This window comes from Nannobrachium achirus, assembly GCF_963921795.1.
Source record: "Nannobrachium achirus genome assembly, chromosome: 7".
NCBI classification, from domain to species: domain Eukaryota; kingdom Metazoa; phylum Chordata; class Actinopteri; order Myctophiformes; family Myctophidae; genus Nannobrachium; species Nannobrachium achirus.
The window spans coordinates 20687479-20708447 of NC_137816.1; the positions used below are offsets into that span (position 1 = coordinate 20687479).

Below are 20969 nucleotides of genomic sequence, written 5' to 3' on the forward strand. Positions count from 1 at the left end.
AATAGCCGAAGAATTTGCTTCTAACAATAACATTAGCCTAGAGGTAATGGAAGCCAAGGCCTTCCGGCGCATAGTGATGACACACACGAAAGTCATCGCGGACGTCACGGCTGCGCAGGGCTTGCACAGCTACAGTGCTCGCCTATGGAGATAGATCCACAGACTCTGTCTAAAGGCAACACAGCCCCTTGTAGAAGTTCTGCGTGTGTTCTCTAAGAAAGTGAAATGCATTCGTTTTGTTGTTGCTTTGTTGTTCCACATTGGCATACAGTACATGAAGAATGAGTATACAGGGCTACTGTAGGTTGGAGCACACTGCGCAACTCATCCCACCTACAAATCACACCAACGAACGGGTAAGAAAAACAATCTTATTCTTAGCCCTTATCCTCATATCACCCAACACAGTTAGGATAGTGGTTACTTGGTCAAAATCAGTTGAAAGCTCCCAGCTCTGGAGCAGTCTGCAATAAAGAAATGAAAATAACTAAATCTTCAACTTTTCTTTCATTTCTAAATTATGTTCTATGTCTGGCCATCAGAGTAAGGAAAAGAAGACATTTTTGCGGCTGCATTTAAATGAATATTTCTCCTCACCAAAAAGTCTGAGATTTCTATAAGGAAAAGCATGAAGTTTACTTTCACAATAATGTCTTTAATCAGTGCTGTGCTGGCCTGGCACAGTACTTTTAGATTGAGTTAAAACACACACAAATCCCCACTCCGGGCCCAAAAAAGAAGCAAGTTTTTACTCTTTTTATTTTAATGGTTAACCACTTAAACCGATATACTGTATACTAACTTAACTGGATACGACCTTTGACACAATCCTGTTTCTGATTTGACACAATACTCCCCTGAGCAAGCAGGCCGACTCTGTAAGTAAAAAAGCAGCACTTGCACAGAAAACCTGGGTTCACATCCAGGGCACGACAGTAAAGTTAAATAGTGCAGTTTCAAATTAACACTGAGGAATGTGTAAGAGACATTCATCTAAGATGTTATTGAACCTCTGGGGCTTCAAGAAAACACCAGACGGCTCACAGACTGACTCCCGGCACTAGATAAATGGAGCAGCTTCTGTGTAATAGACGCAGAATATAAACGCAACACTGCTGGGATTATTTATAGGATGAGGACATTTCTCAAGTGTCACATTGTCAGGGCCTAACTGAGCCCTGTTAATGGCACCTTTCCTAATCCTGAATGAATAAATCTTTAAAATGGCACTGGGCTGTTCCATTTCTGGCCCCAAAACTCTTATTGGAAGCTTCTCTCTGAGCTCATTAATTCTGGGAGGTCAGTGCAGCTAATGCAATGATTTGCTCTGTGTTAAGTAGCTCCGCAGACACACGCACGCACACGCACACGCACACGCACACACACACACACAGTATAGTTATTAAATATGTCAGTCATTTCATTATATATGTATTACGTTATCTATCATATCTGCCCGTTGAAAAGTTTGTTTACAAAGCCTAAAAGGCATACAAAAATATAATGAGTGTTCATGTGTTCCAATGTTTAAAAGCCAAAACAATTAAATCCTTAATATCAATTATTTGTAGTACAATTAATCGTCAAGTAAAATGTCATGATAGTGGCAACCCTATATGAAAGTATAAAGCAGATGGTACAGAGATATTATACTAAGCAGGACAGATGGAGACCGCCTCAGGTGATCAGTATGTGAATGGGTACAACACAACTCATTCAGATTATGAATTTTCATAATCGCCCCTCAATAATCGAAACAATTCTATCTATCCTCTGCTGCCGACGATCTCCCAGTCCCGGCCATGACAACGGGTAATAACAATTAAAGTCTCAGGACCTCAAGCAAAATAAAATATCGGGTTTTCTCATTACTATGTAGCGGACAGGAAGCCAAATCTAATTAGTCAATGTCATGCTTTCCAACAAACAAACAAAAAAAGCTATTCAGTAGTCTTAGACCATTAAATGTAGAGAAATACTTTGGGGTCTAAGGTGGAAGCTTTCCAAAGCATATTGTTTTTAAGTGTTGCTGTTGAATCATTATGAATCAATCATCATTAAACAACATGATTATTTCTATTATGGGAAAACAAGACTCGATGAGGCTAGTCGAGCCCGACCAAGGATGCTTGGTTTAGGATGATACGTCATCCCACTCTCCACCACTAAGCAAGAAATGGTATACACTGCTCTCCTAAGTGGGTGTGTTTGTGTGTCTGCACTACCTGTATTAATATTGTTAATAAAGTATTCGAGTGGTCCAGGGACCTCCAGTGGTCCTTGAAGGGATTCCAGGTAGGTCTGAGAGGCTAAATGTCGTCAAATGGTGGTACAGTATGTGGCTCAAATCCCAAATAAATAATGGTCCTTGATGCGAAATGGGTACTTGAAAACCACTGAAGTATTCAATTAATCAATCAATGTGGTCATGGATGAAAGCATTTGCTGTGCGTCACATGTTGTTACCAGATCTCGGCAGAGTGTGTGGCTGGGACAGAGAAAGGTCGATAACAGAGTTACTCTGAAAAAAAGCTATGTTATTGTCAGAATGTCGGGAAGGCGTGAGGCTTGTGAAGATTGGGGTGACCACCGGGCTAAAGAATGGATAGTTACTCTGTTACGCACCAAACCCACCAACACAGCATCCACACACAAATTCATTGTGTGCACAGGTTTGTGCGTGAACATGAATACTGGGGTGCAAGTGTTTAACAAAAGTGTAATTTTTTAAAAAGTTTAAGCATATTTTGATTATCTCGATAATATCGTTAATCGCAAGAAGGGAATGATCAAATGAGTTTGAAGCCGTCCCACCTTCATTTCAGCAGGCTTGTAGTAGCGGCGGTTCTTGTCTTCGTTGGCGGTGCGGTAGCCGTCTCGCAGGAAGCGCTTGAAGCCGTACTTGCCGCGCAGCTTGCGGACTATCTTGTCCAGCGTCTGGCTGTACAGGGCGTCATCGTCCACAGCGAAGGCCGGATAGCTGATGGTCGGCAGCAAGGCTGCGTCTGTGTTCTGACGGGGAGAAAAACACAGTGGAGGATAATTATAGCAGAGCTGCACTTAACCCTTTAAGGCTCACATTTTTCGTAAAGTAAAGCCCTGCTTCATCGCCTAAGACTGTCGCACAAAACTAGTGAAAATAGCTGAGGCGTTGTGTGCTTGTAGATCGGCTATTTTCACTATTTTGAATCATTTTTAAAATGATAAATACAAAACAAACGGTTTTGGACATACAAGGTTTCCACCTGACAACAACGATACAGTATATATGTTTTCAATCTACAAGCTCACAACGTGTCGATGTACAGATGGATCGGGTAATTTCACAATTTTTTAATATTTTTCAAAATATTAAGACAAGCCTAAAACATTTAGGCATAAGGGGTAGGCCCTTATGTATGTATAATAATAAAATGAAAAAATAAAGACATAAAATAAAATAAATAAATCATTTGATTGTTAAATATGTACAGTTCTCCATTGTAGGCAAAGGCTGAATGACAGACACGTTGCTGTGGAAGAAGCTGTGTGGAAACAGCCAGCAGTTGGTCTCGTAGCCTAATGGTTTCGTGGCTGGAACTTGGTAGCGTATTAACTAGGGATGCCCCGATCAGGGTTTTTTTGCTCCCGATCCGATACCGATCAAATATTATTGCTTCCGATTCGATCCCGATCTTTCCCGATCCGATCTTTTGGCAAGGCATTAAGAAGAAAAAAAAATTCTATTCATTCTATCACTTGGTTCTCAACCTTTTCAGGCCGTGACCCCCAAAATAATCATATTTTAACTGGGGACCCCCGACCCTGAAGAGTTGAGGAAGTATATTTTGTATAACACGGTTCTATTGTGAAAATAGCAGATCTACATGCTCACAACGCCTCGCAACGCGAGGAGTTGTGAGCATGTAGATCGGCTATTTTCACAATTTCTGGCTTTAATATTTGACAATTTGGCCAATGTTTAATTTGTCATTTTAGAGGTATTAAAAAGTCCTTAATTTTTCACTTTCGAAATGTGCAGATACCCTCTATACACTTAAACTTTATGTTGATTTGTTTACTGTTGAGAGAGAAAACAATGTTGCACATTAAGTTAATCATCTGGGGACCCCCCCAAAATAATTTGAGGACCCCCCTGGGGGTCCCGACCCACAGGTTGAGAACCACTGAGCTAGTTGACAGTGCAGAGAGACATAATTGCCTTCCTTTGATCCATTAGCAAGGGGCCAATTACTACTTATTGGCATCAGCTGCCAGCTGTACACAGAGTCTGACACAATCACCTTCCCTCTGCAGTGCTCTGTCTGTCTCATTTCTCCAAAAGCCCTTGAATATGATTGAAAATGATTAAGGATTACTGTGATTATGGTAAGCTTACATTTCATATCGCATTCACCTTACCTGTAACTTTCAGTACTCCCAGAAAATATTTTTTTGAAAAAAAAAAAAAAAAAAAAAATTTTTTTTTTTTTTTTGATTTTTTTTCCCCGATCTCCGATCTTATAAAAACGGCCATATCGGCGGCCGATCCGATCACGTGATCGGGATCGGGCAACACTAGTATTAACATTACCATTTTTGTTGGTGGCACTTAAAAAAAAGTGAGAGTGTGAGAAAGTTGTACGGCCCATAGCAGCTTAGATCAGAGAAAGCGCACATCAGAGAAAGATGAAAGTGATTTGGTGTCAGACAGTCAGGTCCCAGCCAGCCTGAGCCAGGTACAGTAGTTTTCAGGTATATACGTATTAATTGCGAGCTCTTATCGGGCTGGGGGCCGGGCTGGGCTTGGACATCACAGGCCATGGCCAGACCGGGCCAGGGCTGGAGTTTTGGGACTGTGCGGGGCCCCAGAGTGGATCAAATTAATGTTACTATTGAAAGGGTTTTCAAAAGACTCTGAGGAATAATTAAGTGAAACGAAATAGAAATTCAGGCTGAGTGTCAAGCTATTGAAAAAGCCACAGTCTACTGAAATAGGAAATTATATCTGGGAGTTTCAGTGTTGCACAGCGGATGAACTAATCGCTGAGGACACCCTCTTCAGTGACGCCCCATCTCCAAAAAACAGCTGCAATGGGAACACTTTCAACTGAATAATGAAGTGGAACCAAATGGAAATGTAGTGTCAGGATATAACGGCACACCTCGCCTCGTCTCTCCATCCTTCCTTCTTCAATAACTCTACAGAAGCCATTCCCAACCTGTGGCCAGGGCCCACTGGAGGGTCACGATGGTATTACAAGTGAGCCCCCAAATAATTGGCATAGTATAATATATTATGTCTTATATTATATGACAACCATGCACTGTGGTCATTCTTCTGCATGGTTATTATTTTTTTCTTTACCACAAGGTTTTTTCAAACATGCACAGATCGTACACACCGGCATGACCCGCACACCATCTTACACTTGCCAAAACAACTCTTTTTATTGAATAAATGCAACGTTTCGGTCAGCGACCTTCTTCAGGCATCAAAAAAGAGAGTTGTTTTGGCAAGTGTAAGATGGTGTGCGGGTCATGTACAATCTATCTTTAATCTATCTTTATCTTTAACAACACATTCTGTGCCAGTATTGATGACGATACTTCCTTCCATGTCTTTTTTACTTGTCTTTTTTCACCCAGAGGAGAAACATTGCTACCGCGGCGCAAACATCCTCCGCTTAGATATAGCCCGGTAAAAAAAAGCGTTTCGGGCCGATTGCCGCGATCTGGAGATAAATTATGAGAAAGCGCTGTTTATCTGCCGATGGCTAAACAGTGAGCGGATGGAGCCGGCGTGGCTTAATGAAGTTACCATCGCCCAAAGCAACATGGGAAATGAAGTTCCTGCACACCAACGGGTACCGTAGAGCGCGATATGATTTAAAACATCAATAAGTCCACTATCCGAACATACTCCTCAATGGCATAGAACCGCCAATTATTTAAAATCCGAACATACTCCTCAATGGCATGGAATGTTAGCCTGGCGGGGCCCGACGTCATACTGCGTTCACTCACTCATTCCTTCCACAGTATAACGTCTGGCCTTCGGCCTATTGGCAGCTTGAAAAGTGGGCGGGAGTACTTGCCTTGACAGACAGACTCCTCTAACCAATCAGCGTAGCATAACATCTCTCAGCCAGTCGGAAGAACGTCAAACAAACACGTCTTTTCGGCCGATAAACTCCACTAGCGCATCCCCCGTGTTCCTTTTTAATTATTGTAATTGATTCCAACTCTGAAATAACTGCACTTATTGCTTGTTTTATGGTTAGAGCGTTAACTGTTGCATCGCGAGGGCAGCCATTGTTGTTTTGAAAATGCTGCAGGCTGCAGCATGCATCTACGTCACCGTCTACACATGGACCAATCAGGGAAATCTTTTCACTTGTTGTCAGGAAAGACAGCTACGTTTGTTGTGCGGAAGTAGTCACTGATTGGCTCCGATCAGAAAATAATCATAATACTCGCTGCCAATACCTGGAAGTCCAGACGTTATACTGTGGAAGGAATGAGTGAGTGAACGCAGTATGACGTCGGGCCCCGCCAGGCTAATGGAATGTACCCTGAAAGTGAGTTCTCATTGTGATACAGATACATACTGTAGGAGTTCCAGTGATACTTGATCATGAAAATAAACATGCTGTGAAAAATGCACGCGGCCCACCCACCTGACCCAGGTGGGGTCAGGTGAGTGATTCGGCTGCCAGGTTAAGTGGTCAGATGGGGAATATTATATCAGACATCTAAATATATTATCTGATTTCACTTCCACATTCATTACAAATGTTTGATTCATGCAACTTGCAGAGACGGGAGCAATTAACCTCTGTCAGAGGTCAGAGCTCCATCTGGCTGACAAGCTTGTATTTTGCAGCTTGTTATAGCTTATAAATAAGGCAGCCCTCTGCTTAAAATAACCTCATGAGGTATTCCAAAAGGCTCCCAGAGTAAATTAACTCCTTTCTCAGGCTATTTTAACGAGGACCCGTTTACACACATCAGTCAGACTTAAGGCAGAAATGGCAGACATGTATTTTTATGAATCATCAATTATCAATGTTTTCAGTTGTGTTAAAATGTGTTTCCTTGTATTGTATTAGTGTATAGCAGAGGTACGTCTTTAAAGGATCATATACTGTCACTGTCTACCTTGGATCCTCAAATGAAGACCCGATATTGTAGATCGCAGCTGTCGGGCAGAAACCTTAACTCAATTTTCAAATATTTATCTTTTTTCCAAGGTGTGTTTAATTAATCCCTATACTTTATTTTGTCTCCCTGCTCTTCTACATTTAGATTGTGTCAACGGTCATGTCTCACCTAGACACAGGATCTGACAAAGTTTGACCTGATTGTCAAGATTCAATAACCAGGAATAGAGAGATAATGTTGCCAGATGTACGATGATGATCAATAATTCCAAAAATGCCCAAATGTACGAAGATTTCACCATATCACAAAAAAGAGTGTGAATTTACTGAATTCCCTGGCTGCTGATCCAGGATCCAGTGTGGCTTCTAAAAATAGGCCAGGAAATGAGTCAATCTGACCCTAGATCTGTACTTGGAGGCATTAAAAACACTGTTCGTGTCTTTCCAGTCCAGTTTCAGGCTTTTATTTGGGTAAGGCACAGTAAGTTTCCTGCCTCCACGCAGCATATGTATGTGATGCGTTTTTGTCACACAGGAGTCTCAAACAAGGTTGTTTCTTACACTAAATAATTTAAAACATTCCGGTGAAATTACTTATTTACACGTGTGATTTCTCTTTTTTGGCTGTGTACAATAGTTTTCAACATTTCCCACCTGGCAACACATTGTGCTGTGTACATGTTACTCACATGGGAGCGAGACTCTCGAGGCAGCAGAGAACACAGGGTTTGCCTGTTCCTGTTGTGGGCGTCTAGGTCCACGAAAATCACCGACCAGGAGCATCCCTGCAGAGCACAGAAAACACAGCCATGTTTAGCACATGTCATCTTGATGAAGATGTATAGCGAGACACACATCGGTCGCTCATCTCGCTCAGCAGACTAATTGCTCAGAAACAAGAAGCTCAGTGTGGTGTGCTTCTGCATGTTCTCTTATATTTGTTCTTTGTCTTGCACTTGCACTATGCTAGCACCGCTGAGGATGTATAGAGTTGTATACATTTACAGTATGTAAACAGTATTGTAGCACAATGTGCACAATGAAATGCATGGTTGGTGGCATATCAACCTGAAGGGAGATGTTATCCCGCTTATTACCCGGCTAATCAAATAAAATGTATATTTTGACTCAAAACTAAAAACAAAACAAAGTATTTCCTTGTTTACAGACTGCTGAAAGTGTTCCACAAGTGTTGCGCTGGGCGTCCCCCCCACCGTAACACGGTCGCATTGGAAAACAAGGAAGTGCTGATCAAATAGAATACATTTTCTGATACTGCGTCAACTATTTCTCGCCTCAAATGTTTTGAAAAACATTCTTGAGAGCAACGTTTAGTTGTAAATGACACTGTGTGTTTGTTTTACATGGTTGACATATTGGATACAGTACTAAATTCACACAGTGCAGCCTGAGTGCAGCAGGTGTTCTGAGCCTTTGATTAGGCAGCGGTCCGTTATAGAGCGGAGCGGTCATTATTCTCCTATAATTCACAGCTGATTTCAGCGCTTGACCAATCAGAATCAAGCATTCAACTAAGCCGGGTAATAATGCATCTTAACGCGTGCATTTAAATGATAGTGTGCAAAGTGAACACAAAAGCACCCCCATGCACTCACATAGTAATGGTGTTCATCTATCAACGACCAGAACATGGCTAAAAGGATAACAAGCTCACATTAAAACGCCTCTGCTTTCCCCTTCACTCCTGCACGGATCAGAACTCCATCAATAATGACCCATGATGTAACTCTTACGCAATTCACACGCTGTTATTCTGGCGCAAGGGCATTTCTGAGCTCAGGAAAAGGCTTGTATCCCTGAAGTGGAGTGTAGGAGGTTTTCATAACCATGCTGTATGAAAACAGCACTGTTAGTCAATTATGGCCTTGCTGTTGACCCAGTACCGAACAAACCCCATCTCACTGAAGTGATCAAACCCTTATCTGTTTCTGTTCAGTCCTGCCACAATTGTTACATAATTGCCGATCGCAAAACAATATATATTTCACAGTTTTTTTGAGTTTCAGTGAAATTGAGAACAGGAGCGCTCTTCGTGCGGCGCGGGGCGGAACAAGCGGTCACTTTGATCCACAGCGACAATGTAGCGTCGGCAGGAATGATAGCGCCTCACACCACGAAGGTTAGGGTTAGGGTTAGGCATAGTTTTACTGAGGTTAAGGTTAGGGTTAGGGTTAGAGTTAGGCATAGTAAGCTAATGGCTAAACACAGCTGAGTTAGGCTAGTAAACAAAGAAAGAGTGGTCGCAAACGAGTGACGTCAGCGACTACACAAGTGAATGGCTGTTGTCGCCATCTCATGGTGAATCCGCAGAATTACACAGGTGCGCTGATAAGAGACTATCAAGGTGAATCGATCCAGGTGGTGTTAGGGGTGACAAAACGAGCGCTCTTACCCCAATCTCACTGAGTTACCCAAACTGACTGTAACATATATATATTTATATATATATATATATATATATATATACACACACACACACACACACACACACACACACACAGTATATGGGTCAGTGACGTGGCGCCCCAAAAAATGTGTTTTTAAAAAAACTTTAAATTGCAGGCATAAAAGTTATTTACTTTTGTTCTACTCACTCTCAACCTTATGGAAATACATTTTGTTTTTAGATATTTTATTGGAATCAGACTTTATTCAGCAGTTTGTTGTACTTGTGCCTAAAATCGTCATATGGTGTGACATGAAAATAATTGTTCATAAAATGAAAATGGAGTACATCTTTCTTAAGTTACTCACTTTATCAAAGTCCTTTATCATAACTAACCAGTGATCCACTATAGTTTTTTGAAAATTAATTATATCTGTATATTTTTTTCATAATCGACACTCTGTGTGAGGCCCATGTTCATGATCTTACAACATATTTTAAATGTATTCTGTCAAAACTTTCTCTAAAATTACACAAATATTTGTGACTCTTCCTGATAATATTCTCTATGTAATCCATAAAAAATTTTTTGGTTTAATCATTAATAAAGGTATGATTTTTCACTATTTGGAATGTCACACCAAATGATTTAGTGTCACACCGTATGATCATATCTTCATGTGTCAAAGCAAACTGTGTTTTAACCTACCTATTAGTGAGTACTGAACTTTACTGATTGATTAAACAATTACCCAGGATAACATGGCCTTAATATTTCTGAACAGGATATTATTGTAGGGCTTTAACATGGGATAAGAAAGAATTGTAGTAGTAGATGGATGATGAGGATGTGCACAGGAATGCTACGCACACCTAAGTCTTCTGCCGGCCCACGGCAGAAGGATCCTAAAGAAACAATAAGGCGCATAGCCACACTTGGAGCCAAGGCAACATTTTATTAACACCAATTAGTGGAAACAGAACTCAGCATTCAGGTAAATTGCTTTTTTCCGAAGTCTCCTGAACTTGAACACAGCATTTTGTGTTGAACAAATGTAATTAGGAATCATGACATTACACCACATCTCCACTAGCTAAAGAGTGCTGGGTTGCGCAACTCCGAAAATAGCTGATCTACAAGCTCTCGCAGCACAACGTGTTGAGAGCTTGTAGATCAGCTATTTTCGCTAGTTTTGTCTCGGGTCCTACCTTAACACTGTCCACTGTCCAGTCCAGTGAGTGAAAGTACAAAAGTATTAGATCAGATTAGATTATACATTTAGACTTTATTGTACATCAGCCAGTCGTATATGGTGAGGGTAGCAAACCGGCTGCCTTGTTGCGGTTCTGCTATGCCACAGACAACCTCCTGCTCTTCGTAGAAAATGCAGTCTCGCCCCTTTGGCTCCTCTCTCCTTGCTGGGTCATTGTTTAGTTTCTCCCTGTACTTTCTCGTTCTCTCAGCACTTGTCATTTTCCAGCTGACAAAAGAAAATGGAATGTATAGTTTAAGACAAAGAGAAAATATTGTTTAGATTGAAACAATATGTTATGGTTTCTGCTCTGTCTGATGAATTTGAAGTATCACTGAATGAAGCTAAATTACATTTTATGTAAAAATGTTTAAAACAAATGTTTAAATGTACAAAAGAAACATGGAACTTTGTTATTTATTGTTATATCTGTAGTTAAATACAGTATAAATCATATGGTGTGACAATCAAGTCATATGGCGTGACAAGCAGACATGTCACACCATTATGATTAAGTGTCACACCATATTACGTTTTCTGCATTTAGGTTTACCTTGAGGCTACTATGTACACATTAGCATGCTAACAGCATGCTAGCTATAACAAAGCAACCTAGATCTACATGGAAATATGACCAAAACTTCAAATAACTTAAGCTTTTTTTAATGAAAAGGTGTCACACCAACAGACATCCAAAGTGGTGAGTTTGTCAAAGTTTCAACAAGATGGCATTTCATGAAAATGTTAAAATCATAACTCACCTCAGACACCTGTCTTGCAGTTGTGCTGGGAGTGCTGAATAGCCTTACAGAAGAAGGACCTCTCTAGCCAATAGGTGTCCAAATAATTGCCTGTTTAATTTGTCCAAACTAGTGTCACACCAAATGATTTTGGTTTGGGGGACAAAATGTTTTTGATCAGAAATGACTGAAAACATTATGCTTTGACTTTGAAAAGATATAGGCTCACAAATAGACATTTTTTTTAGCCTAAATTCATTTTCAAATGATTTTTAGCAATTCTTTTTCTTAGTTTTATTCAAGTTCCCACTTTGAGAAACAAGGTCAGGACAGTCACACCATATGAGTTTTGCCATGTTTGGTTGAAAATTCTGAAGAAATGAGGAATGAAATGTTTTAATCTTGAGTAAGTTCACATAAAGCTTAATGTCCTGCACAATATTCAGAAGGTTTTTGACAAATATATTTTTTATTTATACATGTTTGACACCGAGGACAGCGAAAACGTTACGTCAAGTCACCCACCCATATACGTTAAAAACCGTTGGTCGCTTATCTCCACAAATATCACAGCCTCCACCTCTCACGTCATACGGGCAGCCATAGTTACACCTGGAATGTTGAATCTCCATATATGGAGATAACCTACCCATCACACAAAGTCTGACCTCACCAGCCCATACCTGGGCATGGACGACTTATATCTCCATATACGGAGATGGCCATATATGGAGATACGATGACATCACAGAGTCCACAGCTGATGATGTGGCGTGATGTCATACAATACACAAACAAGCCCTATATAAAGGGGCAATTCTCACCAGGGAAGAGAGCATTCCCCACTAGCTGAGTATCTTAAGATGGTTGGATGTGATGATAAGCCACAAATAGGCCAAAAGTTTGTTTTACCAATTATCAAGACATACGGGCAGTTGACAGTTTGCCATTGTTACTCATTGAAGTTGAATCTCCATCTGAATCCCTTTTATGCCCATATATGGAGATCCCTGCTCTGAGTATCTGACATCACTAATCCCTTTTATGCCCATATATGGAGATCCCTGCTCTGAGTATCTGACATCACTAATCCCTTTTATGCCCATATACAGTATGGAGATCCCTAACAGAATCCATTTTATGCCCATATATGGAGATACCTGCTCTGAGTATCTGACATCACTGTGATGTCACCTGTTTATGCCTAAATATGGAGATCCCTGCTCTGAGTATCTGACATCACTGCGATCTCACCTGTGATGTCACAGTGACACATCACCTCAGTATCTGTGATGTCACAGTGACACATCACCTCAGTATCAGGCGTTACACGTATACATTGAGCAGGGCAAAGGTGTGACGTGTGTGACGGATGGACGGACGGACGGACGGCCGGTGGAGGTTTTCATACTAAACTGCGACCTTACGGTCGCAATAATCTTCATGCACAAGCTCTGCACTGCATCCAACACAGGTGCTGGTTGATTGTGGACAGTACTGAATAGGGGTGTAGCGATAATTTTTTATCGCGATTCGATACATAGATACATCACGATACATGGTTGACGATACGATACATGGACGATATTGGTTCATTCATGGCGATACGATACGATTCTATTCAATGATTTAAAATGTAACTATTTAGCAAAGAAATTAAATATTATGTGAAAAGTGTGGATAGTGCATTTCCTTTTTTTTAAGATTAGTTTTTGGGCTTTTATGCCTTTATTAATAGGACAGTCAGTGTTGGAAAAGTTCACTTTCAAAACGAACTAGTTCAAGTTCAACGCTTCTAAAATGAACTAGTTCATTTCCTAGTTCATAATTCTACATTTTGAACTAAAGTTCATGGTTCCCCAAAATGAACTAACTTAGTTCTTTTTAGTTATTTTTTTAACCATAATATTTTTATACTTTTGGCTATTCAAATGTTTTTTTTTTCTTTTTTACGTTGCTGCAAGCTATTATTTGTCAAAATTATTGACACAGCCCAAATAGAACCACACACAGCAATTAGCGTATTTCATCCTGAGGACGACCTAGAGAGATCCAACTTAACATTGAAGTGTCCACAATATTTAGGTGCCAACCACTAGTGCCCAGTCTTCCTGCACCCTCATAATGACTGAACACTCACTGACTTTTCATTTAGACCACCAGGATATAGGTGTAATACATGATAATAGATTCTATTGTGTTATAACCACTACCACCAGTAAGACTCCCTAATCGGACACAACAGAGTCAGATTCTACATTGCCGTATAGGGCTACGTTTGTGTAATGGAAAATGTCGATATTTTGATGTGGTGCAGTGTAGTGTGGTGTTGTGTGGTGTCTGGTGTGGTGTGGTGTGGTGTGGTGCTAAAGCCGCAGTCGAAAAGGGGCTTATTGTGAAGTCAGAGGTTTCTAAACGTCGTGCCCATCTGCATGTTTAAGAGTTGGTTAAAATAGCTGCTCTACAAGCTCACGTTGTCTTGTGGATGCGATGCGTTGTGATTGTGACTTGTGAGCTTGCAGATCAGCTATTTTCGGCATGCAACACACGTCATACGGCGAAGTAGTCAGGCTTTACTTGCGTTGCGAGACGTAACGAGGAAGAGAAGCACCCAGACCCAGCGCAGTGAGCGCACCGAGGCACTCAGTCCGCTCACATATCAACTTTCGCGAGGCTTCAAGTCTGCAGCTGGGTGTTATTGGAGCATAATGTGAAATGTGAATGAAAAGAAAGACGTGAGGACAGACGACCGCGGACCGAACGAGCGAACTAGCCGACGAGCGCCGTTCATGGACGTCAGAATGAACGTGTTCGATAATAGCGTTCATCAAGCGGAAACAAAGAACGTTCAGTTCACGTTCGCCCAAAATATGAACGTGTTCGTGAACGATCGTTCATTGAACGCGTTCGGGTACAACACTGAGGACAGTAGACTGACAGTGGGGGGAGAGATGGGGAGTGACACGCGGCAAAGGTCGTTCGGATCAGGGATCGAACCGGCGACGCCGCCAGGCATCCATGCCTATGTGGCAATGCCTAAGTGGTATACGCCTGGACCTGTAGGCCAGCGGGCACCCTCATAGTGCAGGTTTTTAAGGGAAACATGTATTATTATGGATATAAATAAGTAAACACAGTGATTATCTGGCAAATACATGGACATTGTATTTGAACATTTCGATATACTTCGATTTTTTTTATTTCGATGCATATACTATATCGTTACACCCCTAGTACTGAACCTTTTTGACATATAAAAACAAACATCGCACATGAAATGACGTCATCGAAAAACCGGATCTCCATTTGTTTCCTGTTAATGTTTTTCACGGACATGCCTTTTTCTCTGCTTCCTGGTTTTCGCTCTGTGTTTGTCAAAACAGTACATTTTCAAACGGCCATAACTAGCAAATGATGGCCCAAACGACTAGCCTTTTCCCCCTGTGGGGATCGATCGATGTGTGTGTGTGTGTGTGTGTGTGTGTGTGTGCGCGCGCGTGCGTGTGTGTGTGTGTGTGATCATGTGACCTAGTCACTTCTTTTGGGCTAACCCTAACCCAAAACCGGTAAAGTGCTGTTGGCTCACTCGCGAGTCACGTTGCCAGGGAGTTGTAAGAGATTTGTTTTCACTTTTAAAGGTCTATGGGACTGATCTAACATTGTCTTTGTAAAATAATTGAGGCTGTCTGGAGCCTTCTTAGTGCCTCCTGCGCTATTTCATCATGGACTGTGTTGGACGTGAAGGAGGTGACAAGTGCTGCTGGGATAGGAAAGTGGAGTCCGTAAGGATTTGATTGTCCAACCGCAGAGTACACAGGCCTGTCAATTTAACAGCCTGGGCTTTAAAACCCGAACGATCTTCCTCTTGGTGCGTTCAATTTAACACACGGGGAGAAGAAGCCAATATCTCGGTACACTCTGCGAAAGATAAGAGATCACAGGGAACAGGTGATGAAACCCACACTTACGTGCTTATTCACCTGGCACACAGGCTGAGGATAATTTAATGGACAACGGTGTCACAAGAGGTTGTAAAGTATAACGGGGCATGTGCTGTGCAGTGCAAGTACTCCGAAATTTTACTTCAATAAAAGCATCAATACCCCGGGCTGCTAACTTCACGTGGTGGTGTGGCTTGCGTGCCTCAAGGACCATGTGAGCTACGGTATATCAGCGGGGGCTTGAAGCCCCTGGCAGGTTCAACCAAGCTGGGCAGGTCACAGGGGAGGGACCAGGCAAAAAGCAACACAGGTCCTCCAGGTTGGGGGTTGGGCTTGGGGCTAACAACCCCATCCCGGAAAAAAAACATGTAGCGGAGTAGAAGTAAAAGTATTGAGAATTGGAAATACAGTGACAGTAACGTAAAAAATACTACAAAATTGTACTTAGATGAGTAGAGTACATGTACTTAGTTACTTTCCACCACTCAACAGGCACACAGGCTGAGGTTAATGTAATGCACAACAGTGTCGCATGCAGGTGAGAGTTGGGTGTGTTTGGGTTCAGGGGATTAGGGGGGTTTGATTTGCTACGGGAAGGCTGAGAGTCCGCTGGGAAATCCAGATTGATACAGATCACTATATTAAAACCAGCGGATGGAAGTGTTACAGAGGCTGGCACAAAACACACACACACACACACGCACACGCACGCACACACACACACGAACACACACGAACACACGTCTCACACACACACACACACACACACACACACACACACACACACACACACACTGAAAGGAAAATAAGGTATATGTGGACTGTATTTGAGGTGAAGTCGCTGGTAAATAGTATTTCACTAGAATCTGATGATAATATATAACTAGTCGGAGAGCCCATGGCCGTTTACCATTGAACCCTTATAATTACTGTATAAAGGTAGGCTCTGTTGATGCACTAAATTCTGTAATGCATCTATTCAATATTATTCTATGAATCTCGGTATCTGAATCTATCTCTAGATGTCTCTGTAAATCTGTATACTTCTATATTCCTATATATTTTCTGTATTTCTTCAGTGTATAGCTAATTTATAGCTAAATATGACGCCATGCCGTGACGTGACGCGTCATGCTCGTTTCCTCGACAACACTGCCCCCGTGAATCCGATAACATGAGGATTCACAACGTATGTTAGAGGTAACGAATGTTTCTTCTTCACGTCTCCTAGTCCCGTTGCTTGGATCTGATGTGAATTATTCAGTTTGGGACCTTCTAAATCTATGCTACTTCGCTCTTCCTTGAAGCAGATTATAAGGTTGTGGTGGAGTGGAGCTGTGATGGGTCCACTCTATGCTGATGAGATTACATATCTTCAAGACGCTAGAAATATCGTGGCAATGTAGAATTCATCTTTGAGGTCTTGAATGTCAAGTTGAACTATGAAGGTTGATAAGTACATCACGTTTCCGTATGCTACGTGAACACATTACGTGTGACTGTAAATAAGCTATGTAGGTACATTGCGAATCGTAAGTACAATACAGAAATACAATACGCAGATCGTAAGTAAACTAAGTAAGTACACTGCAAAATCGCATGTTTGCTTCATAAACACAATACGTGGCTCGTAAGTGAACTATGTAGGTCTGTTGATCTCATGGAAGACCGTGAGATGATTTCCTTTACACTTGGTACAATTAAAAGTGAGTGTGCATTCGTCTAGATGGCGTTGTCTACACTTCGGACACATTTGTCCGTCTTTTACCCATTGCTCTTTCTGCTCTTGGGTCATGTTGTTGACAGTGGAACAGCTGTTTATCCAATGATCTCCGGAATTACAGTGGAAGCAGTGTCTAAATCTCTTCTTATTGGAGTCATTTGGAGGTTGGCTGTCTCTCGATATGAAAGAGTCGTCTCTCTCCCTCCCCCCATGTCGAGGGACAATAACGTTCTGTCTGTCTCGATTAAAGTTCTGTGGCTGAGTTCTTCCTCCATTACGCATGGTGGTATCATGACGTTCAGATCTCTTGTCATAGGATGAAGGTGTAAAGGGGTCTGCAGCGATAGCCTGCAACAAGGGCTTATGATTAGGAGAATGGTTTCTTAAGAATGTTATAGGAGTTCCAGTCCAAATCTTCCATTGGTCTGCTTGTAATGCTAAAAAATCAATGAGATCCTGGAAAGAAGGCAGTTCATTCTTAGCTCTGATGTTCGAACCATAAGTGATCCAGCTATCAGCTATCCTGTCGGGCAATTTAGTGGTGATGCTAGACATATAAGAAGGAAGGTCTACATATCGCTCGAAAGGTGAATCATGCAATCGGATTTGAATTTGACAAAGGAACCTTGTAAATCGTTCACATTCTTCGTGAGTAAGGACCTGAGACCAACGTAGTGTTCTGTCAACAAGTGCTGAGAGGATCCGCATGGGGTGTTGAAAATGTTCGTGGAGAATTTTCATTGCAGTGTCAAAAGCTTCTCGTGGATCTTGAATCAAACGGCATCGTTCTATAAGAGATACAGGGGAACCTTTAACGAGTGTAAAGAGTACGTCAAACTTCTCCTCATCATTCGAGGACGCTGAAATATAATAATTCTTAAACGTCCTAATGAAATTGGGATATTCTAGAAAATCGCCTGTGAATCTCCGAATGGTCGTCGGGAGTCGTTGAAGGCGTATGGTGTCACACACACACACACACACACACACACACACACACACACACACACACACACACACACACACACACACACACACACACACACACACACACACACACACACACACACAGAGAGCATTGCAGGGCATATCGTCACTGTCGGCCAGAAACCTCGTATCTCCAGGTTTCAAATTTGCACGTTTTAGTAGAGCCCTGCTTCACCATACAAGACTGTTGCACAAAACTAGTGAAAATAGCACAAATCACACAAATCAATTAATAAAATACAAAAAGCTACAAGCTCACAATGTGTTGCGATGTGATGCATTGTGAGCTTACACATCAGCTATTTTCCTAATTTTTTAAAATAGGGATAATGTGGTTAATTTATAACGTATTTTAGTAGTTTGGGACCCAGGGAGACACCACGTACTGAATTTCTCTTTTGGGTCTCGAGCTAAAAGGTTTGGGAACCACTGTTGTATATTTAATATGTGCAAATGAAAATATGTGCCTATTGGTACTAGAATACCACTTAAAAATAATAATGAATAAAATACTGTGTGAACACAGAACCCGGCCATTCCTCCAACCAGCAGAGATGGCTTTGAAAACCCATTTGCCGTCCACGTTAAACCCCTCATTTCACAAGCAATCAATGAGTAGCGTAAATGCACACGCTCAACTTCTCCTCATCATAACAGAGCTGGCTGGGCGCATTAGTCTGCCTGAACCAGCCTCATCCACTTCTTTATGCAAGTGAACAAATCAAAAGGATAGAGGCAGGCTAAGTACAGAAAGCATTAACGGCCATAATGAAGGTAAAATAGCATTTCATCACTTGGCCCGGCTTTTATTTGCCCAGGGTGAATAGAGTGATAGGAGGGATGTTTATTGCACATCATCCATCAGCTTCCCTCCGCGGCAGGGTTCTTGAACAGGGGGTCCGGGACCACTAGACGGTCCTCAGAGTACTACAGCAGGGCTGCCAAATCTTTGTTTTAATTTCTTTACATTAACCACTTGAACCCTCGTATCCCTATTCTGAGGAGAGCTTTGGCCAATGAGGCGTTGTGAGAGTGTACACATGGGCTATTTTTGGAAAAGAGGTTTGGGGAAAAAGAGCAGACCAAGTGCAAAATGAAAGGTCAAGTTTACAAAGTATTCACGGTACAAGTTGTCAGGCTGACACTTTGTTTACATTCTAGTCTGTTAGGCTGTGTGTCAGCCTGACAATGGCCAAAATGATTATTTTATCATTATGTTACGCTTTGTGTGGTGATTTTTGAATAGAAACACATAATTATGAAGCTTATTTTTTTATAAAATATTTTCGAAACATTATTTTTATTTTAGCATCCATTTTTCAAGAAAAAGTTGACTATAGCTCCTTTAAATGTCTGAAAATATACATTAACATGAATAGAACATATATATATATATATATATATAAAAATAAAACATTAATTTACAAAGTAAATTGAAGCTATCCATGACAAAGATTAATCTGTAACACAATGTTATACACTATGTAGTGAGGGTTCCCTGCTTCATCTGTCTCAGCTAAAGGGTCCTTGGCCTGAAAAAAACGTTAAAGACCCCTGGCTCTACAGTTTCCAAAGGCGGATCAGACCACAACCAACCTACATAGGGATTTGACCAACATAAAAGCCTGTTGTAAAGAGGCTAGCCTGCACCAGGAGAGTCCAGCACAGCAGGTAGAGAGGAACTGAGGGAGTGCTACATGCAGGTCAACACACTGGCACTCATTGGGTCCACAGTGAGGACCTGGAAGGACTCTACCATTGTATTATGGACTAAAGGTTGAGTGAGGAGAAGACTGTATGGATGCACACAATAAAGCTACAGTATGCTGCTTACCCGACAACGAGGTCTCGATCAATGGGGACATTGAGACCTGAGGCCGATTCCACAAAACAGTTTTCTGAGAAAACTCATGTCACTATATCAGTGGTGTTCTTTCATGTCAAGGAAAAATATACTGTATGTATTTGGCAGTGGTCCCCCATCTCAAAATATTTTGTTCCAGGGACCCCCAGAAGCAAAGATTTAAGTTAAAAATATCCTGCTGGACATGAAGAAGAGGTGCTTTCATTGCTGGGGACAAAGAGGGGGTTATGTTTGTACCAACCAGCCTGATGAAGGTCAGAGTGACCGAAACGTTGTATCTCTATCTCTATATGAATACATTTTTGTAAGTGTGTGTGTCTACCCTTGTTCTGCTCTTCATGTTACCAACCAGCAAAATGCAGGGGACAGAGAGGGGGTCATGGCTGTTACCAACCAGCACAAATAGGAGCTGTGGGGGCGGCCAAGGACAGCCTGGAGGGGAGGCTACTGGCAAACAGCTCCAGGGTGTTGTGTGCTGGAAAGACAACTGGCAACAAACAGTCACAATACTGCTGTTGAAGGGGACCCTGGAACATGTAAATGAGCCAACAGGTCCTCATCACCACTGTACCTCATACAGCCAGGGCTAACAGCCTCTAGGTGTGCCCAAAGACTTTCAATTAACATTAATTAAATACCATACACCAAAAACATGAATACTATTAAAAAACATAACAAATAAACACTAATCAACCCGCCAATGCTGGGCCTGTACACAGTGGACCAACCTCCACCGAAATAATTAAGAAACCAAGCATACGTTTTATGGCTTTTAATTCTCTGTGACATAACATTTCCCCATTAAATTAAACACAACTGAATTTTTTTTTTTTTTTTTAAAGATGTGTTTATTAACAATTGTCAATCATTATACAAATATCATCAAACAATGTATCACTCTTTTTTTTTTTT

General features: G+C 41.4%; 1 protein-coding gene across 3 annotated transcripts in view; it reads right to left on the minus strand.

Annotated features, from left to right (window-relative positions):
- Positions 1-20969, minus strand: part of phkb (phosphorylase kinase, beta) — a 176315-nt gene that overhangs the window by 91536 nt on the left and 63810 nt on the right. For all 3 annotated transcript variants that reach the window (XM_080729974.1, XM_080729976.1, XM_080729975.1), the window contains exons 9-10: positions 7832-7927; positions 2815-3012 (exon numbers count right to left, since the gene is read on the minus strand). In XM_080729974.1, the coding sequence (XP_080586100.1) occupies positions 2815-3012; positions 7832-7927 (294 nt within the window). The remainder of the gene's footprint in view (positions 1-2814; positions 3013-7831; positions 7928-20969) is intronic.